Source organism: Neofelis nebulosa, chromosome 9 (genome assembly GCF_028018385.1).
Source record: "Neofelis nebulosa isolate mNeoNeb1 chromosome 9, mNeoNeb1.pri, whole genome shotgun sequence".
NCBI classification, from domain to species: Eukaryota; Metazoa; Chordata; class Mammalia; order Carnivora; family Felidae; genus Neofelis; species Neofelis nebulosa.
This window is the reverse complement of record NC_080790.1, coordinates 21,079,901-21,105,015: the sequence shown is the minus strand read 5'-3', so window position 1 is coordinate 21,105,015 and position 25,115 is coordinate 21,079,901. Positions and strand designations below refer to the sequence as shown.

At 49.0% G+C, this 25,115-nt stretch overlaps 1 protein-coding gene, 1 long non-coding RNA gene and 1 pseudogene across 4 annotated transcripts; 1 reads left to right on the top strand and 2 right to left on the bottom strand.

Annotated features, from left to right (window-relative positions):
• Positions 1 to 401: 401 nt before the first annotated feature.
• On the bottom strand, positions 402 to 2,820 carry LOC131486288 (large ribosomal subunit protein eL32-like; annotated as a pseudogene).
• Positions 2,821 to 6,239: 3,419 nt separating this feature from the next.
• On the bottom strand, positions 6,240 to 7,812 carry LOC131484491 (uncharacterized). Its single transcript, XR_009248279.1, has 3 exons — positions 7,219 to 7,812; positions 6,702 to 6,865; positions 6,240 to 6,599 (listed from the first exon to the last, which is right to left on the bottom strand). It is a non-coding gene; the product is annotated as an uncharacterized LOC131484491 (long non-coding RNA).
• A 4,162-nt stretch (positions 7,813 to 11,974) lies between these two features.
• Positions 11,975 to 22,345, top strand: ADGRF3 (adhesion G protein-coupled receptor F3). 3 transcript variants are annotated; one of them, XM_058682757.1, is made up of 13 exons: positions 11,975 to 12,058; positions 13,708 to 13,768; positions 14,173 to 14,313; positions 14,792 to 14,965; positions 15,446 to 15,691; positions 16,408 to 16,617; positions 17,083 to 17,226; positions 17,397 to 17,593; positions 18,001 to 18,180; positions 19,090 to 20,469; positions 20,941 to 20,982; positions 21,071 to 21,133; positions 21,590 to 22,345. In XM_058682757.1, the coding sequence occupies exons 1-13, from the start codon at positions 11,975 to 11,977 to the stop codon at positions 21,647 to 21,649; spliced, it is 2,982 nt and encodes a 993-aa protein (XP_058538740.1). In that variant the 3' UTR covers positions 21,650 to 22,345. The 3 variants fall into 3 exon arrangements, with proteins under 3 accessions (XP_058538740.1, XP_058538739.1, XP_058538738.1); XM_058682756.1 differs by lacking the exon at positions 11,975 to 12,058 and having other exon boundaries at positions 13,584 to 13,768; positions 15,473 to 15,691; positions 21,071 to 22,345; XM_058682755.1 differs by lacking the exons at positions 11,975 to 12,058; positions 13,708 to 13,768; positions 14,173 to 14,313 and having other exon boundaries at positions 14,657 to 14,965; positions 15,473 to 15,691.
• Positions 22,346 to 25,115: the final 2,770 nt, after the last annotated feature.

Sequence of the window (25,115 nt, the reverse complement as noted above, 5' to 3'; positions counted from 1 at the left end):
TGAGAGAAAGAGAGGGAGAGAGAGAGAGAGCAAGTGAGCCTGAGTGGGGGAGGGGTAGAGAGAATGGAAGAGAGAGAATCCTAAGCAGGCTCCGTGCTGTCAGCGCAGAGCCTGACATAGGGCTTCAACTCATGAAACTGTGAGATCACGGCCTGAGCCAAAATCAAGAGTCAGACACTTAACCAACTGAGGCACCCAGGCACCCCCTAATGTTTATTTATTTTTGAGAGAGAGAGCACGAGCTGGGGAGGGACAGAGAGGGGGGTGGAACAGAGGATCCAAAGCGGGCTCTGGGGTGACAGCACAGAGCCCGACGTGGGGGCTCGAAGTCACGAACTGCGAGATCGTGACCTTAGCCGAAGTCGGATGCTTAACCGACTGAGCCACCCAGGCGCCCCAGAAATTTTCTATTGTCTTATCTGTCTTACTGGATTCTGAGTGCCTTGAGGGTAAGGACCACAACTGTAAACCCCGGAACCTAGCATAATGCCTTGTATTCCGCAAGTCCTCAGTAAGTACCCCCCCCCACCCCGCCTTGGTACTTTTATGGTTTTATTAACATAAACACAACGTGCATATGAGCTGTCTATTCACTTTTCTTCGTCGTGCAGCCTGGTATGAGGACTGGTGACTCTGATGGACAGTTGGGCTGTTCTTTCCACCATGGCTTCACGGGTCTCCGGGGGGACACATTGTAGACAATCCCTGCACAGTGAGATTTGCTGCCCATCAGCAGCACTTCAAGCTCCCTGGCGTTGCGGACTAGGAACTTCCAGAAGCCACTGGGCAGCACATGCTTGTCTTTCTTGATGCTCCCATAACCAGTGTTGGGCATCGACTTCTGGGTACCCTATTGTCAATGCCTCTGGGTTTCCACCAGTAGCACTTGATTTTGACAGATTCGTCTGACTGGTGCCGGATGAACTTTTTGGTCCTCTTTTTAATGATCTCGGGCTTCACCAAAGGTCTGAGGGCAGCCGTGATGCCAAGTAGGAGATGGCTGCTCACCCCCAGTGAGCGGCGAGGAAGAGAGGGGCTTCGTTAAGCTTTCACTGAATTAAATGAACTGTGAGGGGATAAAGAAATATGTGTTGCTGTCACCAGGAAGTCCTATAAAACTCTTCATATTCATTACCCTAGTGACCCCACACTGGAAGAATATACTTCCAGGAAGTAAGCTGAAAGAAAAGAATCTTTATTGCCAAGATTTATAAAGAGCCATATTGGGGCGCCTGGGTGGCGCAGTCGGTTAAGCGTCCGACTTCAGCCAGGTCACGATCTCGCGGTCCGTGAGTTCGAGCCCCGCGTCAGGCTCTGGGCTGATGGCTCGGAGCCTGGAGCCTGTTTCCGATTCTGTGTCTCCCTCTCTCTCTGCCCCTCCCCCGTTCATGCTCTGTCTCTCTCTGTCCCAAAAATAAAAAAATAAAAAAATGTTGGAAAAAAAAAAAAAAAAATTTTATAAAGAGCCATATTTCACTGGAGGGGGAAAATGCAGGCAATCAAAATGTCCAGTGAATTAAGGACCCAAACTGTAAACAATGGTAAACCAATGTGGTAAAATATAAAGTCATTAAAAGGAAAAGTGAGTGGTTGCAAAAAAAAAAAAAAAAAAAAGGGAGGAAAACGCAGAAAATAACAATTGTTGGCAAAGATGAGGAGAAACTGGAATTCTTGTGTGTGATGCTGGTAGAATTACAAAATGATGCAGCACCTATGCAAAAATGTTTGACGGTTCCCCAAAAAGTTAACCATGGAGTTACCATATGACCCAGCAATTCCACTCCTGGGAATATACCCCAAAACCTGTACATGATGCTCACAGGAGCATTATTTATAATAGCCAAAAAATGGAAATAACCTAAATGTCTTTCAACTGATGAATGGATGAACAAAATGTGTATATCCACACGGTGGGATATTATTCACCCACAAAAAGGAATGGCGGCCTGATCCGAGCTGCAACATGGATGAACCTTTAACCATTATGCTGTGTGAAAGAGGCCAGGCACAAAGGACCATATATTGTATGGCTCCATTTGTATGAAATTTCCAGAACAGGTAAACCCATAGAGACAGAAAGTGGATTAGTGATTGCCAGGCAATGAGGGTGAGGAGGACAGAGAATAACTTCTAACAGGCATGGGGTTTCTTTTGGGGTGATGAAAATGTTCTGGAATTAGATAGTGGTGGCACAACCTTGGGAATATATTAAAAACTACTGAAATGTACCCTTTAAAATTTTATGTGAAGTGAATTTTTATCTCAATTTAAAAAAGGTAAAACAGCATGGTATTTAAAAGAAAAGCACAAAATAACACATACAAACTTCTTCCAACTAAAAATGTATTGGTGACCAGTAGGGAAAGACAGAAGAATACCAGGAATTGGGTGTTTTATTATTTTATTTATTATTATTATTGGGCCTTTTATTATTTTGGTAGAGTTGCTTCAAATGTACTACCTTTAAAGACATATCTGCCAGAACATTATAGCAAAGTGTGCAGAGCTAACACCGTAGAACTGTAAAGTCCTACAATTTAGTATAAAACCATACAGTTCTAACATTTTATAAAGTGGGAAGGGATAAATAAAGGAATAAGGCTTCCAACTAAGGCAATAGGTAAAAAGCCAAGGGAGAATTAAGTAGGATAAAGCACTCTTGATAGGTTATTTTTAAAAATCCCATCTTTATACAGGCACAGCCTTTAAATTGTATGCAGTGCTAGAAATTTCATTTGAGAAATGAAAGCCTAGGTATATACTACAAGAAATAATTCTCTCATGAAGAAGGTGCCTGTGGCTGGGGTCCCTGGCAGCCATGGTCACCATCACCCTGGTCCTGCAGAAGAATTATTCCTTTTTTTTTTTTTTTCAAAAAATGTTTTATGTTTATTCATTTTTGAGAGACAGAGAGAGACAGAATGTGAGCAAGGATGGGGAGAGAGAGGGAGACACAGAATCCGAAGCAGGCTTGCGGGGCTCGAACTCACAGACCGTGAGATCATGACCTGAGCCGAAGTCAGAAGCTCAACCGACTGAGCCACCCAGGCGCCCCTTGAGTGTTCTAAGAATACTTAGCTCTTCTAAATTTAGAAAAGTGTTTAAAAACACATGTAATAATGATGACTATAAAAGTGCCACTCACCTGCTACAAAGAAAAAAATGTTTTAAGGAGATGGATATGATTGTCATTCCATAATTCATTTAGAAAATTAAACACACACACACAAATGTAATAGAACTGCCCTACGACCCAGCAATAGCACTACTGGGAATTTATCCAAAGGGTACAGGAGTGGTGATGCATAGGGGCACATGTACCCCAATGTTAACAGCAGCACTTTCAACAATAGCCAAGTTATGGAAAGAGCCTAAATGTCCATCAACTGATGAATGGATGAAGAAGATGTGGTTTATATATACAGTGGAATACTACTTGGCAGTGAGAAAGAATGAAATCATGCCATTTGCAGCAACGTGGATGGAACTGGAAGCTATTATACTGAGTGAAATAAGTCAGTCAGAAAAAGACGGATATCATGTTTTCACTCATATGTGGATCTTGAGAAACTTAACAGAAGACCATGGGGGAAGGGAAGGGGGAAAAATCGTTACAAACAGAGAGGGAGGGAGGCAAACCATAAGTGACTCTTAAATGCAGAGAACAAGCTGAGGGTTGATGGGTGGGGGGAGAGGGGAAAATGGGTGATGGGCATTGAGGAGGGCACTTGTTGGGATGAGCACTGGGGGCTGCATATAAGTGATGAATCACAGGAATCTACCCCAAAACCAAGAGCACTCCGTACACCCTGTATGTTAGCTAATTTAACAGTACGTTATATTTAAAAAATAAATTAAAAAATGTAATAAAGATGGTTATAAGAGTGCTGTGCTACTTTGAGAAGAGTGCTACTTAAGGGAATCGGTGTGATAAACATTCTGCAATGCTCTTAAAAATGTTTTTAAACACATGCAATGGGGACATTTGTAAGTGTGCTACGTGCCTGCTACTTTGACAAGAGTATCATTCCAGAGTCATTTGACTAACTTGAGAGAGAGGGAGTTTAGAAAAACGACCCCATTGAGTTTTATGAACTCCTGAGTTCATCTTCCAGTTGTGCCTGCACGAATCTGACCCCAAACAGCATACCGTAGATTGAACTACAGTAAAAGAGGCAGACCGTCACCAGGGCGCAAACTGACCACTAGGGGGCATATACGCAGCAGATCTGAAGAGCACTGTGCCGGCTGGTGAAAAGGGAACTGATGTGAAAAATACAATCCACGGTAGGTTGGGCAGATCTCATGACATGAACCAAACCAGTCAGTTGCCTGCTTACACAAAAATAGCAACATTTTCTATAGGATTTAAATTAAAAAAATTTTTTTGAATGTTTATTTATTTCTGAGACAGAGACAGAGCGTGAGTGGGGGAGGGGCAGAGAGCGAGGGAGACCCAGAATCCCAAGCAGGCTCCAGGCTCTGGAGCTGTCAGCACAGAGCCCGACGTGGGGCTCAAACTCACAAACCGTGAGATCATGACCTGAGCCGAAGTTGGTCGCTCAACCAACTGAGCCACACAGGCGCCCCTGCAGTCTCATAACATAATATCACATGTCCAGATACAATCCAAAATTACTTGGCATATAAAAAAATAGGAAACCTCAACTCACGTGGGGAAAAAAAAGGAAAAAAAACAACAATCAACAGGCACCAATGCTGAAATGATGCAGACGTTGGAATTATCAAAAAGAAGACATTAAGGAAAGTATTTTAAAAATGTCGTATGACCATTGTTGAATGAGAAGATGAAAAGTCTTAGCGAAGACATAGAAAATATAAAGAACCAAATGGTAATGCCGTAATCATAATTTTTTTTAAATTACTGCATAGACTCTGTATTGGTTTCCTATTGGTTCTGTAACAAATTACTACAAACATAAGGGTTTAAAACAAAACAAACGTCGTATCTTACAGTTATGAGGATCAGAAGTCTGAAGTGAATCTTGCAGGGTTAACATCAAGATGTCGGTAAGCCTGCATTTCTTCTGGAGGTTCCAGAGAAGAATCCATTTCCTTCCTTCTTCCAGCTTCTAGCGGCTGCCTGCGTTCTTTGGCTCGTGGTCCCTTTCTCCAGCTTCGAAGTGCATCACTCCAACCTCTGCTTCTGTTGTAGATCGTTTTTTGTTTTTTTTTTTTTTTTTTTTTGTCCCTCATATTCCTGTCGTCCTTTTTTAAGGAAGTGTGTGATTACATTGGGCCCACCCAGATAATCCAGGATAATTTTCCTATCTCAACATCCTTAACTAAATCACACCTGTTATTCACAACAGAGAGGGAAAAAATTTGAAAACCTGAACACAGGTCTACGAAAAAATACAGAAAATAAAAGTCTAATATTTGGCATCAGAGTCCAAGAAAGAGAGGAGAAAGAACGTGGTGCAGATAAACTGTTTGAAGAAATAATGGCTCAAATTTGATGGGACACATAAAGCTACGTATGGAAAAGGCTCAGTGAATCCAAAACAGGGCAAGCCTTAAAAAAAGGCCCAGCCTAGCCACCTTGTAACAGCTAAAAATTAAAGACAAAGAAAAAACCTTGAAAGCAGCCATAGAAATGATACATTACTTACAAGGGAACAATAACCATGGATTTTTCATCAGAAACCATGAAGGCCAGAAAGAAGTGGAACAACATTTTTAAAGTACAGTTGACCTTTGAACAACTCAAGGGTTAGGGGTGCTGACCCCTAGCACAGTCCAAAATCCACGTATACCGTTTGACTCCCCAGAAACTTAACCACAAATAGCCTACTGTTGAGGGCAAGCCTTATTGATAATATAAACAGTCAATTAACATATATTTTGTGTGTTGCATATATTATATACTACATTCTTATAATAAAATAACTTAGAGAAAGTGAAATCTTGAGAAAATCATAAGAAAGGGAATGGAGGGGGATGGGTAAAAGGGGTGAAAGGGAATGGAAGGTACAGACTTCCAGGTATGGAATGAATAGGTCATGGGAATAAAAGGTAGAGCATAGGGCGACGTGAGGCTCGAACTCACGGACTACAAGCTCATGACCTGAGCCGAAGTCGGACACTTAATTGACTGAACCACCCAGGATCATATATGCTCCAAAGATCATATAATTCAACTCCTTCATTGTATTGATGTGAAAAGTGAGGTCTCTATAAAGATGAAGTGATTGTCTTGAATCACAACGTCCTATAATCCTGTAGTTTAATATAATAACCACTTTTCCACTATTATAGCTTCCTTGGCTTTTCTGAGCACGTGTCCATACACATTCCTTTAATTATAAATAACAGAAACCTGCCCTAACTAGCTCAAGCAAGAAGGGAAACCATTGAAAGAAGTTGGGGTCCCTGATGAAACTCAAGATCAGGAGTGCAAATAAGCATCAAGAATAAACTCAAGTTGGGGGCACCTGCGTGTCTCAGTTAAGCGTCGGACTTTGGCTGGGATCATGATCTCGAGGTTGGTGAGTTCGAGCCCCACATCGCCCACTGACAGCGCAGAGCCTGCTTCGGATCCTCTGTCTCCCTCTCTCTCTGCCCCTCCTCTGCTCGCTCTGTCTGTCAAAAATAAAGAAACATTAAAAGAAAAAAATAAAAGAAAGGATAAACTAAAGTTGAAACGATGGACTGTCCGTTTCCTTCCCTCTTCCACACACCTTCCAATTTTCCCTTCTTCTGTTTCCGTCCACACGTTAGTCTCACTCTTCCTTTGAGCCCGGACCATCTCCCCAGTCCACGCAGCGGAAAAACAGTAGCTGCTGAGTTTCACGTGTTGCAGGTCCGACCTCAGGCTCTTACTAGGTCCCAGCTCCCAGAATATCTCAGAAGAGAGAAATGTTCCCAAGGTGGCATTAGATGTGTCCTCACTGACTCCACTGTGATCAGGGAGCAGCATGACGGTGTAAAATGACTAGTTCCACAGTAAACCGGGGATTATGGATGGAAGGTAATTCTAGGAAGCAAGTCAAAAAGTAAGTAGAATATAAGCATGACAGTAGGTTTTCCAGTACAAGTACCTACTATGTTTTGCTCTCGCACACCTTCCTATATGGCTTATATTGAAACGCATTTTCTAGGTTTACTGACTTGATAAAATCTACCCATTTGTATATTTCGTCAATTAGTTAAGTGAAGTTTTCCAGTTTTCTCTTTCACTAGAATATTGAAACAAACCTTGTTATCATCTTGGATGGTGCTGGCAAGGAAGCTTCTTCAATTCTTCTCCCCTTTCTTTCCACTGAAGGGAGGGAAATTCTCCTCCCCGGAAGGATAGACCGTTTGTTCCCCCCTCACCCCCCAACCTCTTCCCCAAGCAAAAAGTGGTTTAACTGCTTGATAAGACATGCAGAACAGGCTCTGGGTGTTCCCTCTTTGGGAATGGCCCGTCCTCCAGACTCGCTCTCAGCAAGCCCGTCCCCGCAAGGGAGACCCGGAGATGCCTGGCCGTGTCAGGGTCCAGCTTCGCAAATTCAGTTCGAGGAGGATGTATTGGGAAGTGCATCTGGCTGAGATCCAAACCATCTTCTCCCACTCAGCTCTTCCAGTAATGAAGCCGATTTGGATCCCCAGCTGTCTGACTCCTGTGTCTGCTTCTCCATTAGTTGCCCCTCATCAAACCTTAATACATAGCTGTTCACTCAGAGGAGAAAAAGAAAAACAAAACAAAACAAAACTTCTTTCACGGAGTTATATTACCATCTGGAAGCCTTTGGTGATTTGTATAAGGTATTTCGTATTTTTCCTTGTAGATCACAGGTTTGTTCCCAATGGTCACATTTGCCAAATTAAGGACCTCTAGGTAAGTAAGGTATTCATGAGCTGACTTCCAAAGAACTGCCTGATTCATACCCTCCTACCCTCGCCTGATTTTAGATCGTATTTATTTTCCTCTTCTCCTTAGGAAAAGAAGACTTTTTGAAGAACTGCTTTCTTTGTGGGATCAATGCTATCTCATATTATCTTTAATTCATTTTTGTAGACAGAAGTTCCAGTTATTCTATATTTAAAATTAATCCAGCTTAATTCCCTGTATCTAAATTCCCTCAATTCAAAGTCAGAACACCTGGCTTCAAGCTTTGGCTCGCCATCCACTAATTGTGTGATCTTTGCCAAGTCAGTTTCTCCTCTTGGCTCCTTTTCCTCCTCTATAAGTGAGAAGGCTGAAGTAGATAATACTGAGATAAGGAAACTGAGGAGACTCCATTTTATTTGTTTGTTTGTTTATTTATTTACTTACTTACTTAAATTCAAGTTAGTTAACATACAGTGCAGCTTTGACTTCATGAGTAGAACCCAGTGATTCGTCTCTTACTTATGACACCCAGTGCTCATCCCAGCAAGTGCCCTCCTTAGTGCGCATCCCCCATTTAACACGCCGCGCCCCCCCCCCTCCGCCCCGGCCCACCTCCCCTCCAGCAGCCCTCAGTTTGTTCTCTGTATTTAAGAGGAAGAGACTCCATTTTTAAAAGGCTCCATCTCTGTTTTCCTGCTCGGCCCTATTGACTCATGTTCTGTATTTCTATTTGCATCTGAGTAAAAACCAGAGAAGCTACTCGGGTTCCCACTCCAAGGGGGGAAGCAAGAGAGTTAATCATTTTTCGTCCTCAGGCCCCAAACACCTGACAGGACCTAAGAAGAGCCGGATCCCAAATACGTTCCAGAACGTTAGCGTCAAACAAACCTGGCTGAAGGTGGCATCGGTAGTCCCCACCTTCAACGATTTATGGAATACCACCTATTGGGGCGCCTGGGTGGCTCAGTTGATTGAGCATCCAACTCTTGGTTTCGCTCAGGTCATGATCTCATAGTTTCATGAGTTTGAGTTCTGCATCGGGCTCCTTGCTGACAATATGGAGCCTGCTTGGGATTCTCTGTCTCCCTCTCTCTCTGCCCCTCCCCCACTCATGCTGTCTCTGTCTCTCTCAAAATAAATAAATATATTTTAAAGAAAGAAAGGAAGGAAGGAAGGACAGAAGGGAGAAAACCTATTATTCACTGGTCACTCATCTTTGATGGGACCGACCCTGGATTCCTGAAGGAACACGTATACAGGACCCCTTTCCAATATAAACCGCTAACCCCAAGCTACAATGAGATTAACTCTCCTTTCCTTTCTGAGTCTCCCAGGCACTCATCTGTTATTCTCTGTCACTCGTGCTATCCAGTAAACTCTGTTTTCACTTCTTCCTAGCTTGCATTTGACTTCTACCCTGTAGCCTCTTGCCTGGTCCTGCAGGACCCCCCCCCCCACTTACCCCCCACGATGGATCCTTGGACCCAGCCTGCCTGCATCAATATCTCAGCTAAGTTCGCTTCCCAATCTAACAATCTATCATTTATTGTTGCCAATAATGTAATGCCATGTCTGGTGGAAAGAGAATAAGAAGTTAGGATTCTCATGGGATAAAGGCCTAAGCCACATTTATTCTTTAGTAACCTATTAGTAGTTTATATAGTAAAGGAGGTTTTAAGATAACCTGCTTGGATACAGATAAGAGAAGCCCAGATCGCAAACCTTTGTTATCGAAGACCCTGCTGACGTGTCCTGGAGGGCTCAAAGCCCAAAGGAATGGAAAAGAAATTTCTTTTGCCCAGGGTACAACCGAAAAGCTGCCGGCAGGGGTGGACACTTACTGGTTTCAAAATATCAGTAGGTATATAGAAGGATAGAAGCCAATAGCCATATGGTTGGCCTTGGACTTGGGGAGTACGTTGGTGGCAGCAATAAGTACCTGTTTATCTGAACCCCACCCTGAGCCTGAGACCTGAGTCAACCTGCAGGTGCTTCCTGGCAACCGGGGACACCTGGGCAAACATGAAGAACTCTGAACCCGGTTGGTACATAAGAAAGGAGTTGAGACTGTACGATTTGACATTTTTATTAAGGCTTTTTTTTCCATTATGGAGTACCAAGTTGAAAAATACAGAAACACAGAAAAACATGCCAAATCCTACCATTTAGTTAGAACCACCGTTAACATCTTGGTGTGTTTCATCTGTGGATTGATTCACTTGAAACAAATATTACTTAAGGCCTCTGGTGCACGGTACTAGGTCCTGGGGAATCCTGAGGTCAAGCCAACGGACGCGTTGTAGAGCCTGTAGCATTTCCTTCCAATCTTTTCTAGGCATTGTTTTGTGCCGGCATGGATGTGTCGAACTTCTCTAAAATTACGGAAACAGCTCCATTTCTCTCTTCTGTAGTCCCTGCTCCTCGGGAGCCCCTGTCGAGCATTGTCTGGGGCCACTTCATGCTTTGACTGGTGCACTTTGGTGACCGTGGCAGATGCTGTTAGTGTCCTGTATCCCCCAGGAGCGTCTCAGACCACCTGCTGCTACACTGCACGGTTCTCGCCATGCTGATAGCATCCCACGCCCAGCATTGTAGCTTCTCACTCTGGTTCTCAAACCCGATTCTTCACCGCTTTCAAGCTTTCAGAAATGAATTACTTACAAAGTCTTTGTTTCCCATGCATGTATTTGTTCTGTGTGTCCCCTATGCCTTCCATAGCCGTCTAGCAAGGGGAGACTTGAGGAGGTAGTGAAGAAGAAATGTACTGGGGCTGGATTTTTACTCTAGGATCTGTGTGTGTGTGTGTGTGTGTGTGTGTGTGTGTGTTTAAGTCAACCCTTTTTTTTTTTTGATTACAAAAATACATGCCTCTGTTTAGAAAAAATATATACCAGACACACCCAGATCCTTACTCCCCTTCCCAGAAGCAACACTCGCCAACTTTCTGATGTGTTTTTCCAGAAATAGCCATTCTAGAAATATCTTTTCTAGGTGTAGAAAGCACAGGTATTTAATATAGATTCCCTTTTTTTACATAAAGGTGAGCATAATATACACTTTAAACTTCACCATATATATTGAGATGCAGCCCAAAATAGAGTTTACTTGACTTTTTTTCCACAACAATGTCTTGTTGTTTGGAATTGTCCCTTTTGAATGGATATTTTGGTTGTTTAACTCATTTACTATCACAAATAACTCTGCCTTGAACATCCTTATACATACATTTTTGTACCCACGTATCACTACACTTCTGTCAACACTGAATATGATCAACATATCTTGTCTTTTGATAATTAGTAGATGACAGTATTTTCTTATTTCAGTGTGGATTTTTATGCATATCAAACTATTGACATTGCTTTTTCAGTAAACTGATTTTTTTTCTTATTTTTATCCATGTTCTATCTTAATGCTGTAAGATAAAATTTTCTTATGTTAAGATAAAAATTTCTTATGTTAATTTCTTTATTCAGTCATCATACTACAAACATGTTACCTTTTGCCTTTTTATCCTAATGCCCTTTTCATCCCCAAATTAAAGCTTCATTTTCTTTTTGGCTTTCTGGGTTTTGTGTCTTGTTTAGAAAAGCCATCCTCACTTCAAAACCATTTTGTGAAATTACTTGATAATCTCTCCCAGCATTTTCCCAGGTTCTTTGTTAAATTTAAGACTCTGGAAATTATCTTAGGCTGTATGATACATACAGCCCTAATGTTCGTCTTTTCTGGGCTCTGGGATCAATGATCCAGCTTCCTGGAAGTTTCAGGACAATCCAGATTTCCCAGATCCCTGGAGACAGGACTGAACCTAACTTATTGATACATTGCTGGCTGTGACCTAGGAGCTGCCCGCCCCGCCCCCCCCAAGCCCTCTCCTCTTCACTGAGTTCTTGGTTCAGACCCCAGAACCTGAGCAGACCATTCTCACTGGGGCATGTGGGTTCCAGGTGGCCCCACAGGGACCTAGATGCCCATGTGACTTAGTCACAGGCTGTAGCACTTCCTCTGTAAATTTGGCGACTCCTGTCCCCTCTTCCCTCCCATCCCGGCTGTGCTGGGCCTTGCCAACTCCTCTTGGAGGAAATTTGCATCATGCAGCAGCCTGAGGACTCAGGAGGACTGATTCACTGAGCCATGATCTACTCAGCTGTCCCCCTGCTACTCCTGGCTGTGACTCTCCCTCTGGTGGGGTCACCAGCTGCTCAAGTATCCCAACCTGTGAGTAAAACTGGGGGGAGGACCCAGGTAAGACGCAGCAAGCTGTGGATGAAGGGACAGGTGGAGGGGCAAGGGCCAGGGGGAGAAGTCATGTAAAAAAGAAAGGCCAGTTTGTTGTAAAATCTCTGAGAGGTCAGTCTTATTTTCCAGGCTGTGCGATAGCTTTTATTTCTTTGAGTCACTGTGAACTCCAGTGATGCCAGAAGGCTCTCCCAGTCAAGCTTGCCCTTTAAAAATTAAAAGAGGGGCGCCTGGGTGGCGCAGTCGGTTGAGCGTCCGACTTCAGCCAGGTCACGATCTCGCGGTCCGTGAGTTCGAGCCCCGCGTCAGGCTCTGGGCTGATGGCTCGGAGCCTGGAGCCTGTTTCCGATTCTGTGTCTCCCTCTCTCTGCCCCTCCCCTGTTCATGCTCTGTCTCTCTCTGTCCCAAAATAAATAAAAAACGTTGAAAAAAAAAATTAAAAAAAAAAAAAAAAATTAAAAGAAAAGGGGCGCCCGGGTGGCTCAGTCGGTTGAGCGTCAGACTTCGGCTCAGGTCATGATCACCCAGTCTGTGGGTTCGAGCCCCGCATCGGGCTCTGTGCTGACAGCTCGGAGCCTGGAGCCTGCTTCGGGTCGTGTCTCCCTCTCTCTGTCCTTCCTCTGCTCACACTGTCTCACTTTCAAAATAAATTAAAAATAAAAAATGAAAAGAAAAGAAAAATTTTCCAGATTTGGGAACCACCGGCATAGAGGACAGGAGAGAATCTGAAGAAAGACAGCAGAGTTGAAATTAGCACTTTTTGATCTGTTTTCTCCCAGGTAGCGTCTATATCTATATTTGTATCTCTCTGTACCTGTATTTGTATCCGTATCTGTATCTGTATCCCTACCCATATCTATATCTGTATCTGTCTCTGGATAGATACCCACATTCACATACAACTTTGGGAGAGGGAGGAGTTGGTGAGGAAATAATTTACAGGAACAAGAGACCGAGGGAAGATGCTGCCTTATGCCCACCCTCGGTTGCAGTTCCTACGGAGGGAATAGAAGTCCCCAAGCCTCTGAGCCCCAGCCAGCTCTGCCCAGCCCTCCCCACCGGTGTTCCAGACACAGCGTTTCAATTAGCCTAGAGGCCCAGGGACAGGTAAATTCGGGAAGGAATTAAGCAAAGCATGTTGACTCTCCAGGGTGTGCCTGGTTCCTGGGTTCAGGTGGCATTTGCAGGGCCTGGCGGGGTCCTTGGGGCTGTATCCCTGCCGCCTCCTACCAGAAGCCTGCTTTCCCCTCCTGATGTGCCTGCTGGATTACAGGCAAAAAGAAAGGCTTCAAGGGGCATCTGAGTTCAGTCGGTTGAGCATCTGACTTCGGCTCAGGTCATGATTTCACAGTTCAGTTCATGAGTTCGAGCCCCACATTGGGGCTCACTGCTGTCAGCACGGAGGCTAATTTAGATCCTCTGTCCCCCCACCCTCTCTCGGCCCCTCCCCCATTCTCTCTTTCTCTCTCTCAAATGTAAACATTAAAAAAAAAGAGAAGAGCTTCAAAGAGGTAGAGTCATGCCAAATGACTCAGGCTAGTCCCCAAGTTGCTTGGGGAAGAAGGTGTCCCTGGAAGAAATGTGGGGTCAGCCCCCTCTCAGAGGTCTCTCCTTGTGCTCTGTTCCAGGGACAGAGTCAGGCTGGAGGGGAATCGGGGCAGCAACTGAACCAAAAGAGTGGAGCACGTGGTGAGTGGATGGAGTGGAGAGGAGGAGGAAGGGGTGAGGGGAGGGAGGGGAAGCACGGGGAGCAGAGGGAGCGGGGAATGAGGCTGAAGAGGGCACACGTGTGGAGGTACCGATCCACGGCTGGTCATGGCGGCCGCACAGGTCCAGATTCCAGTTCTCTGGCTGAGAGGCCTTGAGAAAATCCTCCATCTTGGAGAGGCTCGTCTAGGAGCTGAGGGTTTGGGGGGAAGGGTGGCGTGGAGCTGCGTGTGACCGCACCCCAGCTAGCGAGGGCTATGGCCCTCTTGAGGCTTGTCAGCTCCTAGCTGGCCTATGGGAGGTGGGGCCTGCCCTGGGTCCTGGCAGTCACCAGCCAGGTGTGGGAGGCAGAAGGGGACCCTGGCCTTGCTGTCTCTCCTCTGTAGAATCAGTCTTGGTCTCAGTCTATGTACAGCTGGACTTTTCAAATCAGACCTGGCCATTGACACTCTCCAGGACCCTGACTCCCCCCTTTGCCTCGGCCTCCTCTCCCCCAGCAACTCTCGCTGGCCTCAGCCTCACCACAGGTAGGGGGGATTCTACGGAGCCATGCCTCTCAGCTCTCAGCGGCCCTTACACTGCCTGTGGGGGAAGGAGGCTCAGATGGAAAGGAACCTGGGCTTCCCAGGCCTGCGGCCAGCTTGCCTGAACGGCTGCCCCTTTCCATTTCCTGGAGGGGCTGCATGGCCCGGCTCCTTCCCCATCTCCCCCCCAGACAGACCCTTTCCTTCCTGTTCTATGCCCCCCTCTTCAAAACTCTGCAGAGGCCCAAGAGGCAGCCGGTGGTGGGCTGGCACTTCTCCGCCCCCACCCCTGAGGACTTTGCCCAGCAGGACCTCCGCTGCTTTGAACCCTGGCCTGAGGAGGCAGTCCCGGATGGCTGAGGCTCTTGTGACTTCGGGATTGTTCCAGGCACCCAGCCCTAGAGCCTCTCGGGCATCGGGTCCTGACTACCTGGCTGTCTCACACAGGCTGCCCACTTCTTGTCCCCTCCTTTTGCCCCAGAGTGTAATGTCCACCACGATGGCTGCACCTACTGTGCCTGCCTCCCTGGGTACCAGTGGAACGCCAGCGTCTGCTCCCGTCGCAGTCCCTGCCGGAGTTCCCGCAGCCGCGGGCCCTGTGGCTGTCTGGTCTTCAGCCCTCCTGAAGCCGGGTACTGCCAGCTGCTGCCACCTGGTGAGGAGGTTTGGGAACTTGGAAACCAATGGGCCCAAGTGAAAGAAAGCCCGTGTTTTCTCCTCTCTGACCCTTGTGTTTCTGCCAGCCGGCCCAAGCCCAGTGGCTCCCGGTGGTGGGAGAAATGCCAGTTATCCTGGCAGATCACAGCCCTGAGCCTGGGGCCCGAGTAGGGAGACGAATGAACAACAGAGCTCCTGAGACATATGGACACGGAGAGAAAGTGCTAGAGTGACTGCTGTTGACCCCGGAAGGCCAGGAAGGGGCTCCGGCGGCCCCAGGTTACCTAGGGAAGTGGAAATCACCGGCCAAAAGGCTTCCCCGTTGGTTCCCAATGACAGATAGGTCTGGACTGCAGCAGCCAGGGACAAAACAAAACAGTATTGAGGGCGTGGGGAAGAAGCGAGGAGGAATGGGTTTCGGACAATGGGGAAGGAGTGAGAGCTTAGCCACGTGGAGGGCCACAATTCATGCTCTAAGCGGCCCCTGCCTCCTGCCTCCCCACAGTCCCCGGAACACTGAGCCTGAACTCCCAGGTGCAGATGCCTGGCAACACGCTAAACCTGACCCTCGTCACGAGCCATGAGACCACCAACCTAAACTGGTTCCTGCGGCCTGCGGGGAGCCCCAGACCCATCCTCCTGCAGCCGGGGACACAGGTGTCCCTGACCTCCAGCCCAGGCCAGGCTGTCCTCAGCATCCTCAACATCTCGCATAAATGGGCAGGTAGCCAGCCTGCCCTTCCTCTCATCTCTCTTCTCCGTCCTCCTCTTCTCTCTGTCCTTCCTCCCGCACCTTGCCTTCCCCCTCCTCCCTCTCCTCTCCTTCCTGCTCTTCTTCTCTCCCCTTCTTTTCCCTTTTCATCTTCCCATTTACCCGTTCTGGGGAAACAAAGGCCTGGAGAGAATGGGCTTCCATTTCAGCAGAGAACAGACGCCTGTTTTTCTTCAAGGTGTTGCAGTGGCAGCGGGCAGTGCTGGAAAGGCATCTCCTGGTGGAGAAGAGGTTCACCTTAGGATTCGAGGTTCCAGGCTATTAAAAACAAAAGTTAGGAGCCTCTTCTCCAGTCCTTTTCCTCCTAGAAACCCCTTCCAAGGCAGGGATCTCTCTCTCTCTCTTTCTTAAATTTTTAATATTTATTTTTGAGAGCGAGAGAGCCCGCATGCATGCGCATGAGTGGGGGAGGGGCAGAGAGACAGGGAGACACAGAATCTGAAGCAGGCTCCAGGCTCTGAGCTGTCGGCACGGAGCCCGAAGTGGGGCTCGAACCCACGAGCTGTGAGATCATGACCTGAGCCGAAGTCTGATGTGCAACCGACTGAGCCACCCAGGCAGGGATCTTTCTTGCTGGGCTTAAGCAGAGGCCAGACCTGGCAGGAGAGCTTGTGCGGCGCAGGGGTGGGGCGGAGGAGCCGGGAGGTACAGCAAGTGTGTATCTGCAGGTGAGTACACGTGCCGCTTCGAAGCTCAGGGATTCAGGTGGGAGCTGTACCAGGCGGTGAAGGTGCCCCTGCAGGCGACAGATGTGGCCCGGCTTCCAGACCAGCTCTCCATCTCCTGCACCACCAGCCCCAGTTTCCAGCTGAGCTGCTGCCTCCCCAGCACACACCTGGTCTACACGGCTTCCTGGAGCCCCACAGAGGGCAGCAAAGGTACGAGGAGAGCTGTGTCTGGCTCAGGGGACAAGGGGCAGCAGGTGTTCTCCGAGCAGCTGGCTGTTCAACTCCCAGGAAGCAGAGGCTGCAGTTCAACGTGGGGCTCCGGGTCCAAGTTCATTCAATACCGTGGTTACCCCGTGAGCGATCCTAACCCTCCTGATACAGCAGTAACCACATGAGTGTAGATAACTGCTCGCAAGATGTTTTCCCACGACCTTAATGAACTCTGGCCACACACTCTATGAAGTCCTGGGGCTGGTTAGAGACTCCCAGGCGCCCTTCACCAAGATCCAAGCTCCGCCTCTGCAGTTTGATGCTCGCACACAACTCCGCTCTGCCCCACGGCATCATCTGCTTCCGAAGTTGCTAGAGAGACTGAAAGGGCATCTCTGGGCCTGCCGGGTTCTGGGTCTGCTCCAGGCCCAGTAACCGCTCCCCTCTCTCTCGTGTCACCTTCAGCCTCCTTAGTCAACACGCCAGGCTCCTGGTGCCTCGTGCTGACCGTTCAGCGCTGCCCTGCCGCTGACACCACGTATACTTGTGAGCTGCAGAGCCCAGGACTGACCCCTCTCAGGGTCCCCATCTCTGTCACCATCATCCAGGGTACGTGGGGCTCGGGGTCCAGCTGGTTGGGTCCAGCTCTCACCTGCTCGCCCTGGGAGCTCCTCGACGTTTCCCCCACACTGGGCCACACGGCCAGTCTCCAGACCCCGAACGCGGGGGAGGCTGGGGCTAGACCACGGTTGCTGAGCCTCCTTGATATCATTCTTCAGACGGAGACGCCACCTGCCCTGAGGACTCCTCGGCTGTTGCCTGGAATGTCACCAAGGCTGGCCACGTGGCACAGGCCCCGTGTCCAGTGAACAGGACAGGTGTGGTAAAGCGGGCCTGCGGGCCTGATGGCAGTTGGGAGCCCATCCACGGCGGCTGCACGGACGCAGGGGTCCTGGCCTTGTTTCACAGAGCCTGGGTAAAGCTTCAGGCCCCGCTGCTCCGGGCCTCGCCCTCCATGACCTACCCCTTTCTCGCTCGGGACCTAGCTTTAGAACCCTTTCCCCCTGAGGCCTGGCCTGGAGGCCCCTCACCTTCCCTGAACCGGAGCCTGGCAGAGCCAGGGTGTGAGGGTGGGGGCCACAGATGCCGGGGACTCTCACGGTGGGGAGGGCGCTCTCCTCCAATCCTAATCCCACCAAGTGTCCAGCCCACTAACACGGGTGTGAGTTCCTTCCGTGTGGCAACCCCCCCCCCCCCCCCCCCCGGGACTGGAGCAGGGCTGGGGAGGAAAGAGCTGGATGGGGGAGGAGCGGCCCCTCCCTTGTGACGACTCGCCCATCCCCCCACCCCCCCCCACTTCCCGCTGTGTCTGGTCTGTCTCAGCTGCTGCGGGCAGGACAGGGCTGGCCTGCTGTGGAGGCGCCACAGATCCTGGCTGAGCTGTCGGAGCAGGCGAAGGTGGTGAGCTCGCCCTCTGACTTATTGGCACTGCTGGGCACCATATCCTTCCTGGCCAAGGTGGTGGTGGATGCCAGAATACAGCTTAACCGCAGCGCCCTGGAGGTGAGATCTCTGAGCCACGGCGGGGGGCCGCCGGGGTAGTGGGGGCCCGAAGCTCTTTACCTCTGGGCACTTCTGTCCCTCTGGCATCACCATGGGCTGTCAGAAGGCAGACCTTTCGAGAGAGTCTGAGTGTCTGCTCTCCTGGTCCATCTCGCCCCTTGGACATCGGTTTCCAAGGCCATGGAATATGGACAAGGTCTGAGGCTGGGAACACGTGGGAGGTCGGGGAAGGCAGGAAGGGATGTGAAGACACGAGTTCAGAAGCATTTATGGACACGCAGAGATGGGTGGATATGGTGTAAGCTCACGCGCCCAAACAGACACACGCACACACACGACACCTACATGGAGGTCCCCACGCCCTCAGCTTTTGCTGGACTCACCTGAACCAGCTCCCAGCGTGGGCAACGACTGACGACCATTAAGCTGCATCCAAAAGAATAACCAGGGCCAATGACAGTGCGCCCTCTTCCTATCTGGGAATGTATGTCACATGTGGGTGGACAGACATGCATGTGGCCTTCCACTTCAGAACATCGTGCCCGCTAACCACTGGGCCCCACTCCTAGCTTTACAGACCTGTTGGGGTCGAGGCATTGGAGAGGGGCCCCCTTCACCCTGGGTGAAAGGTCGTCAGATGGAGGCGCTGGATGCGCATCGGGAGACCACGTACTTGAAGCCACCCCGGTGGTTAGCCCAACGGCTGCCCTGCCCGTTCTTCCCATCTAGAAACTCTCCCTTCTCGGGCCTGTCTTCCCCTTCCCCTTTCCCTCCCCTCTTGGGTCTCTTGCGCAAGCCTAGGAAAGGTAGGTCTGGGGCCTCTGGTTCCCAGCGCCCCTGACGCAGCGCCGTGGGTTCCAGCGGCCAGCGCTCATCTCTTTGCTGGGCTCTCTCTGTTGGGTGCCGCAGGCTCTCCTGAAAACCACAGACAAGGTCCTAGACCTGGACACCAGCTCTCTGTGGACCCCAGCCCGGGCCCAGAAGCCCTCGACAGGCTCAGATCTCCTGCTGGCTGTGGAGACCCTGGCACGCAGTCTGTGCCCTCAGGATCACCCCTTCTCCTTCAGCTTGCAAAACGTGCGGCTGCAGACCCAGCTGCTTGGGCCGTTTCCCGCTGACTACAGAGTCTCCTTCCCCACTCGGCCCCCACTGCGGGCCCACATTCCCAGGTGCTCCCTGGCCCCGCTGGGCCGTAACGGCACCAACGTCAGTATTACTAGCCTGGTGCTGCGGAAACTGGACCGCCTTCTGCCCTCAAGCTACGGGCAGGGGCTGGGGGACTCCGTCTATGCCACTCCCGGCCTGGTCCTCGCCATCTCCGTCATGGCAGGTGGGCAGGCCTTCGACCAGGGAGAAGTCATCATGGACTTCGGGGGCACGGGTAGCACTCCGCACTGTGTCTTCTGGGACCACAGCCTCTTCCGGGGCAAGGGGGGCTGGTCGGATGAAGGGTGCCAGGTGCAGACAGCTCGTGCCAGCCCCACCACCCGGTGCGTCTGTCGGCACCTCACCGCTTTCTCCGTCCTCACGTCCCCAGACACTGTTCCGGAAAACCTCACCCTGGAGCGGCTGAGTCAGGTGGGCTTGGGGGCCTCCATCGTGGCACTGCTTGTGTGCCTAGGTGTGTACAGGCTGGTTTGGAGAGTGGTGGTACAGAGCAAAGTCGCCTACTTACGCCACACGGCCCTGCTCAACGTGGTGCTCTGCCTTTTGGCCGCAGACGCCTGCTTCCTGGGAGCCCCACTGCTTCCTCCGGGGCCCCGAAGCCCGCTCTGCCTGGCCGCTGCCTTCCTCTGTCATTTCCTCTACCTGGCCACCTTTTTCTGGATGCTGGCTCAGGCCCTGATGCTGGCCCACCAGCTGCTCTTCGTCTTCGATCAGCTGTCCCAGTGCCGAGTACTCTCCCTGATGGTGGTCCTCGGCTACGTGTGCCCGATGGGGTTTGCAGGTGCCGCCCTGGCCCTCTACCTACCCCGAGGGCAATACCTGAGGGAGGGGGCGTGCTGGTTAAGTGGGAAGGGAGGGGCGCTCTACACCTTCGTGGGGCCAGTGCTGGCCATAGTGGCCGTGAACGGGCTGGTACTCGCCATGGCCGTGCGGAAGCTCCTGAGGCCTTCGCCGTCAGAGGGGCCCCGGGCGGAGAGGCGCCAAGCCCTTCTGGTGGTGATCAAAGCCCTGCTCGTTCTCACGCCCATCTTCGGCCTCACCTGGGGGCTGGGCCTGGCCACCCTGCTGGAGGAAGTCTCCACAGTGCCTCACTACATCTTCACGATTCTCAACACCACCCAGGTGGGTGATAAAGCGCCGGCTGTGCTTTTGCCCTTTTAGATGGTCTAGGTCACTGCCAGTGCCTTCTCGAAGAGGGGTCGAGGTGGAGCAGGAGAAGCAGTCTCAGGAATTTTAGGAGACGTAGGTCTGGGCCGCAGTCCCTCCACGGACTCGCTGGAGGACTCTGGACAAACCTCTGGGAGCTCTGGTTTTCTCATCTGCGAAACAGTATCTGGTCTGGGCAGAGACGTCAGGGAATTGTCAGTACCCAAACTGATATTGATATTCCCTTGGTAACCAAAGCCGTCAGAGAAGCACCTGAAATGGATTCTATGCACCGAGCGGTGCTAATGCCCAGAAAACCCTAGATGGGAAGCCTCGGGACACAAATTAGACAGGACGACAGAGGCTGAAGGAAGAGGAGGGGGAGGGAGTCGATTTCGGTTGATTCCTTCCTCCATGACTAACTTATCCCCGTATCCCCCCGTTAAGGGCGTCTTCATCTTACTGTTTGGTTGCCTCATGGACAAGAAGGTGAGTCTGCCCACCTAACCTCCGCCCAACTTGCAGTGCCCAGGCCAGGACTTTGGCTGGCGTAACAAGGGCGTTACCTGTCCTGCAGGTACGAGAGGCTTTACTCAAACGCTTCTGCCGCTCCCAGTCCCCCAACTCCACCATCTCCCTGGTGAGTTATTGGCTTCAAATTCTCAGTTCTCCCACTAAGGGGTCAGACGCAGCCGTCCCACAGCCTTCCCAAGAGGAGACAGGCACAGCTAGAGGCTGAGAGAAGCTTGGGATTGTCTTCTAGAATGAGCACTTTCCAGGCTCGAAGTCCCCAACGATGGAGACAGGAGCTCCGTCAGAGCAGTCGGAGTCAGGTTCCTGGGCTCCTGATTACAACCTGGACTGCTGGGGACTCTCTTAGCCCCTGGTTTCTCCATTTGAAAATCTGCCTCCAGTTACTATATGAAGGGAAATGTAGGATCGGTAAGCATGGGAGTCAGCATAGCTGAGAACCAAGTTCCTTAGGGCTACTGCGGCCCCAGGCAGGTGAGAACGTGAAAATGGGCACAAGCTCATCAAAAGAGAGTCGATAATAATAATAGTCGCCCTGCAATTGGGCCTTCCGGCCCCTTCCTAGGCTACATATGAAACCTACATCCCGGAGCAGAGCCAAGGAAGAAGTGAAGACACCAGGTGAGAAGCAGGCCTTCCTGGGGGCAGCGGGCGTGGCATGGACGGAAGCGGAGGCTAGCAAAGGGCTTCCTGGCCAAGAAGGCTCCTCTTCACGTGATTGACGGTCCCGGCCCACGGGTGGAAAACAGACTTTTCCAGCAGAGACATTTCTTGATGGGACGGGGAAGGTGGAGACCTCAGAGAGCAGGGAGTTTTACCACCACCAAGCCTTGGTTCAGTCCACTCTGAAAATTCCTTTGTGCGTTGTCAAATTCTTAATCGTCCTAGAAAACCCTTGCCTTGAAGGAATCGCCATTGGTGGGCTTGGTGTCCAGAGGGGTGGGCAGCCTGCAGAGGCGGTGAAAGGTCTGCTTCACCAGCCCAGAGCTTCAGGGTGAGCCCTTTCGCGGAGAAGGCAGAGGCTTTGAGTGAACCACACGCAGAGCCCATCCGAGGGAGTTGGGGGAACGAGAATCCACCAGGATGAGCCATGACCCGGGGCTCTGAGCCCTTCCCCCATCTGAGAGCTCAGCGCCCCCCGCACAGACAGGCTAATGTCTCCACTCGTCACGTTCCCTTCTCTCGCAGGTCACCTGCCCACACCCCTAAACTATCCAAGCAAAAAGAGCGTGAAAAACTAGCTAAAGCTACCTGTTGAATAAGCCTGCCTTTGCTGTAAACGTAATCGACAGATATTAAAGTTCAAAATAATTGCAAGTAAGGGGCGCCTGGGTGGCGCAGTCGGTTAAGCGTCCGACTTCAGCCAGGTCACGATCTCGCGGTCCGTGAGTTCGAGCCCCGCGTCGGGCTCTGGGCTGATGGCTCGGAGCCTGGAGCCTGTTTCCGATTCTGTGTCTCCCTCTCTCTCTGCCCCTCTCCCGTTCATGCTCTGCCTCTCTCTGTCCCAAAAATAAAAAAATTAAAAAAAAAAAAAAAAATCAAAATAATTGCAAGTAAAACCGTCTCAACCAGTTTTTGACCAATCGACAGTTCCTGGTACAGACAGATTTGCTAAAAATTGTTTTATTTTTAACTACTCAGTGATTTCTTTTCTGATTATTTCTTCACCATAGCTATGATGAAAGGATGACTGATGACAGGAACTCTAGTCTTGCAAACATTAAAGGTGAAGGACAGATTTTGGTTCGTTTCTTTTCAAAGTTTAGGAAAAGGTGAAGTTAATAGGTCCCTCTTTCTTTAACTTTTCCAACAATATCAGTATAACTGTAAGTTTCATTGATGTACGAATGTATACAATCACCGATCTAAGAACCTTTGTAAGAGCGCATTAACGATTTTAAAGTAGAGAGGAAGTTGCCACAGACCGCTAAGAATTAAGGCAACAAGATGACAAAAAGGGGCATTTAAAAGTGACAGGCTCAGGTCACCTGGGTGGCTAAGTCGGTTCAGTATCTGACTCTTAATTTGGGCTCAGGTCATGATCTCGCGGTTCATGAGTTCGAGCCTCACATCAGACTCTGCGCTGACAGTGCAAAAAAGCCTGCTTGGGATTCTGTGTCTCCCTCTCTCTCTGCCCCTCCCCTGCTCTCTTTCTCTCAAAAAGTAAACAAAAACATAAACTAACAAATCAATCAATCGATAAATGTGACCGGCTCAAGCTAAGACCAGATATGGAGAAGAAAAAAAGTTTTTTTTTTAAAGCCTTGAGAGGATACCAAGACATCTAATTGAATTAACTCGTGGAATCCACAAGATGATGGGAGGGTTCTCAAGAATTTTTCAACTAGAGAAATGGAAAAAAATTCTTATGAATGAGCCTTTGTTAAATTACAAAAGTCATGGCTATTTTTATAAAATGGAATGGGAATGCTTTCTGTTGAAATGAATATGCTCTTGAAAACAGTTTTCTTATAAACATGGATCTGTGTATTTTCATTGTACAGACGTCAGCCTAAATAGTTCCCTACATGGATTCAATTGTTTCGTTCAAATAGAAGATACCAACTCAGCAGGGCACTTGCAAACCGTTCTATGCTTCGGACCTGTTCCAGCCCCCACGGGAGGCGGGCAGCCACTGAAACAGCGAGGGCTTTGCCTGCTGGTTTCCCTGGCCACAGGGTCCTGTCTCAATTGCCCTTGTACTTCATTAATAGTTACAGTCTTAATTTTTTAAATTATAAAACGATTTGTGAATAGTTCAAATAATACGTTCGCTTTAAAAGCAGCAGAGACCCCTGAGTGTGCTTCTGTAGAAATATACGTTCTCATATTTCCTTCTCAAATGACGGACGCACTCAATGCATGCTTTGCTGCTAAAAACACACGTTAGGATTGACAAATGAAGTGACACTAAGCCTTCGTTCCCTTGGTTGTCACATAAAGAAGGACTGAAAAGAACGTTCTGGAGGTAAATATAAGAAAGTAAAGATTTCATTTCTAAATTCCATTTCTAAAAAGACGGCCTAAAGAAATAAGCAGATAAGTGAGCAGATGAATGTACCAAGGATGTGCATTCCAGTGTGTTTATATCCTCCACAAAGCGCACTTGGTAAAACCAATGAGGATATATCTACCAAAGGAGTGCTATGTGGTCATTTAAAAAATTTTTTTTTCAACGTTTTTTATTTATTTTTGGGACAGAGAGAGACAGAGCATGAACGGGGGAGGGGCAGAGAGAGAGGGAGACACAGAATCGGAAACAGGCTCCAGGCTCCGAGCCATCGGCCCAGAGCCTGACGCGGGGCTCGAACTCATGGACCGCGAGATCGTGACCTGGCTGAAGTCGGACGCTTAACCGACTGCGCCACCCAGGCGCCCCTCATTTAAAGTGACGACGTACAGCTACACCTACTGATACGGGAAAATGTTTAGGCTCTACAGCTAAGTAAGACAAAAGAGTTCCAGAATAGCATGATACCAGCCAATTTTGGTCCGTACCAAAATTGGGTCCCTTTGTGTCCAAATATGTGTGCACTGAAAAAGAGAGATATCAAAATATTAACAGTATCTTGCTACTTGATTTTTCACTTTTTTCTTGCTCTGTAAATATTATTTGAATTATTTTTTACAACGAGCATGTGTTTCTATGGTAGAAAAAACGTTATTTTGAAAGAGTTCTTCTGGACATTTTGCATATTTAAAAATAGAAACTTGTCAAGCAAAAAAAAAAAAACAACAACAACAACAAAAAACAAACCCATAAACAAAATACCCCCTGGAATTTAGATTTGTACAGAAGGGTGGACTACATTAGAGGTTCTCGAGGAAGCTTGGACTTCTGTTTTGGGAATCAATTCTGTCTGATCGCTGGCAGTTCCCTAAGCATGGAGGGGGAAAGGGGCTCCCGGTTGAGTTTAGGGCAGGCACAAACATTGCCAACATGTCTAAATGCTTGGTCTCTTTCACAATGATGCATTTCTTTCCAGAGTAGTATTTTTCCTCAGTGTTTTTGTCCTTCATCCCCACATTCTCCCATTTCCTCTCAACCAACGATCCTTCTTCATTGAAAGAGCATAACATACCAGTTCAGA

Bases quoted from the DNA above. Each gene is read 5' to 3' on its own strand.
- ADGRF3 (XM_058682756.1), top strand. From the start codon at position 13,606: ATGACTCAGGCTAGTCCCCAAGTTGCTTGGGGAAGAAGGTGTCCCTGG. The intron at 13,769-14,172 runs GTGAGTGGATGG...TCTCCTCTGTAG, and splicing joins CCAAAAGAGTGGAGCACGTG to AATCAGTCTTGGTCTCAGTC. The intron at 15,692-16,407 runs GTAGCCAGCCTG...GTGTATCTGCAG, and splicing joins CATCTCGCATAAATGGGCAG to GTGAGTACACGTGCCGCTTC.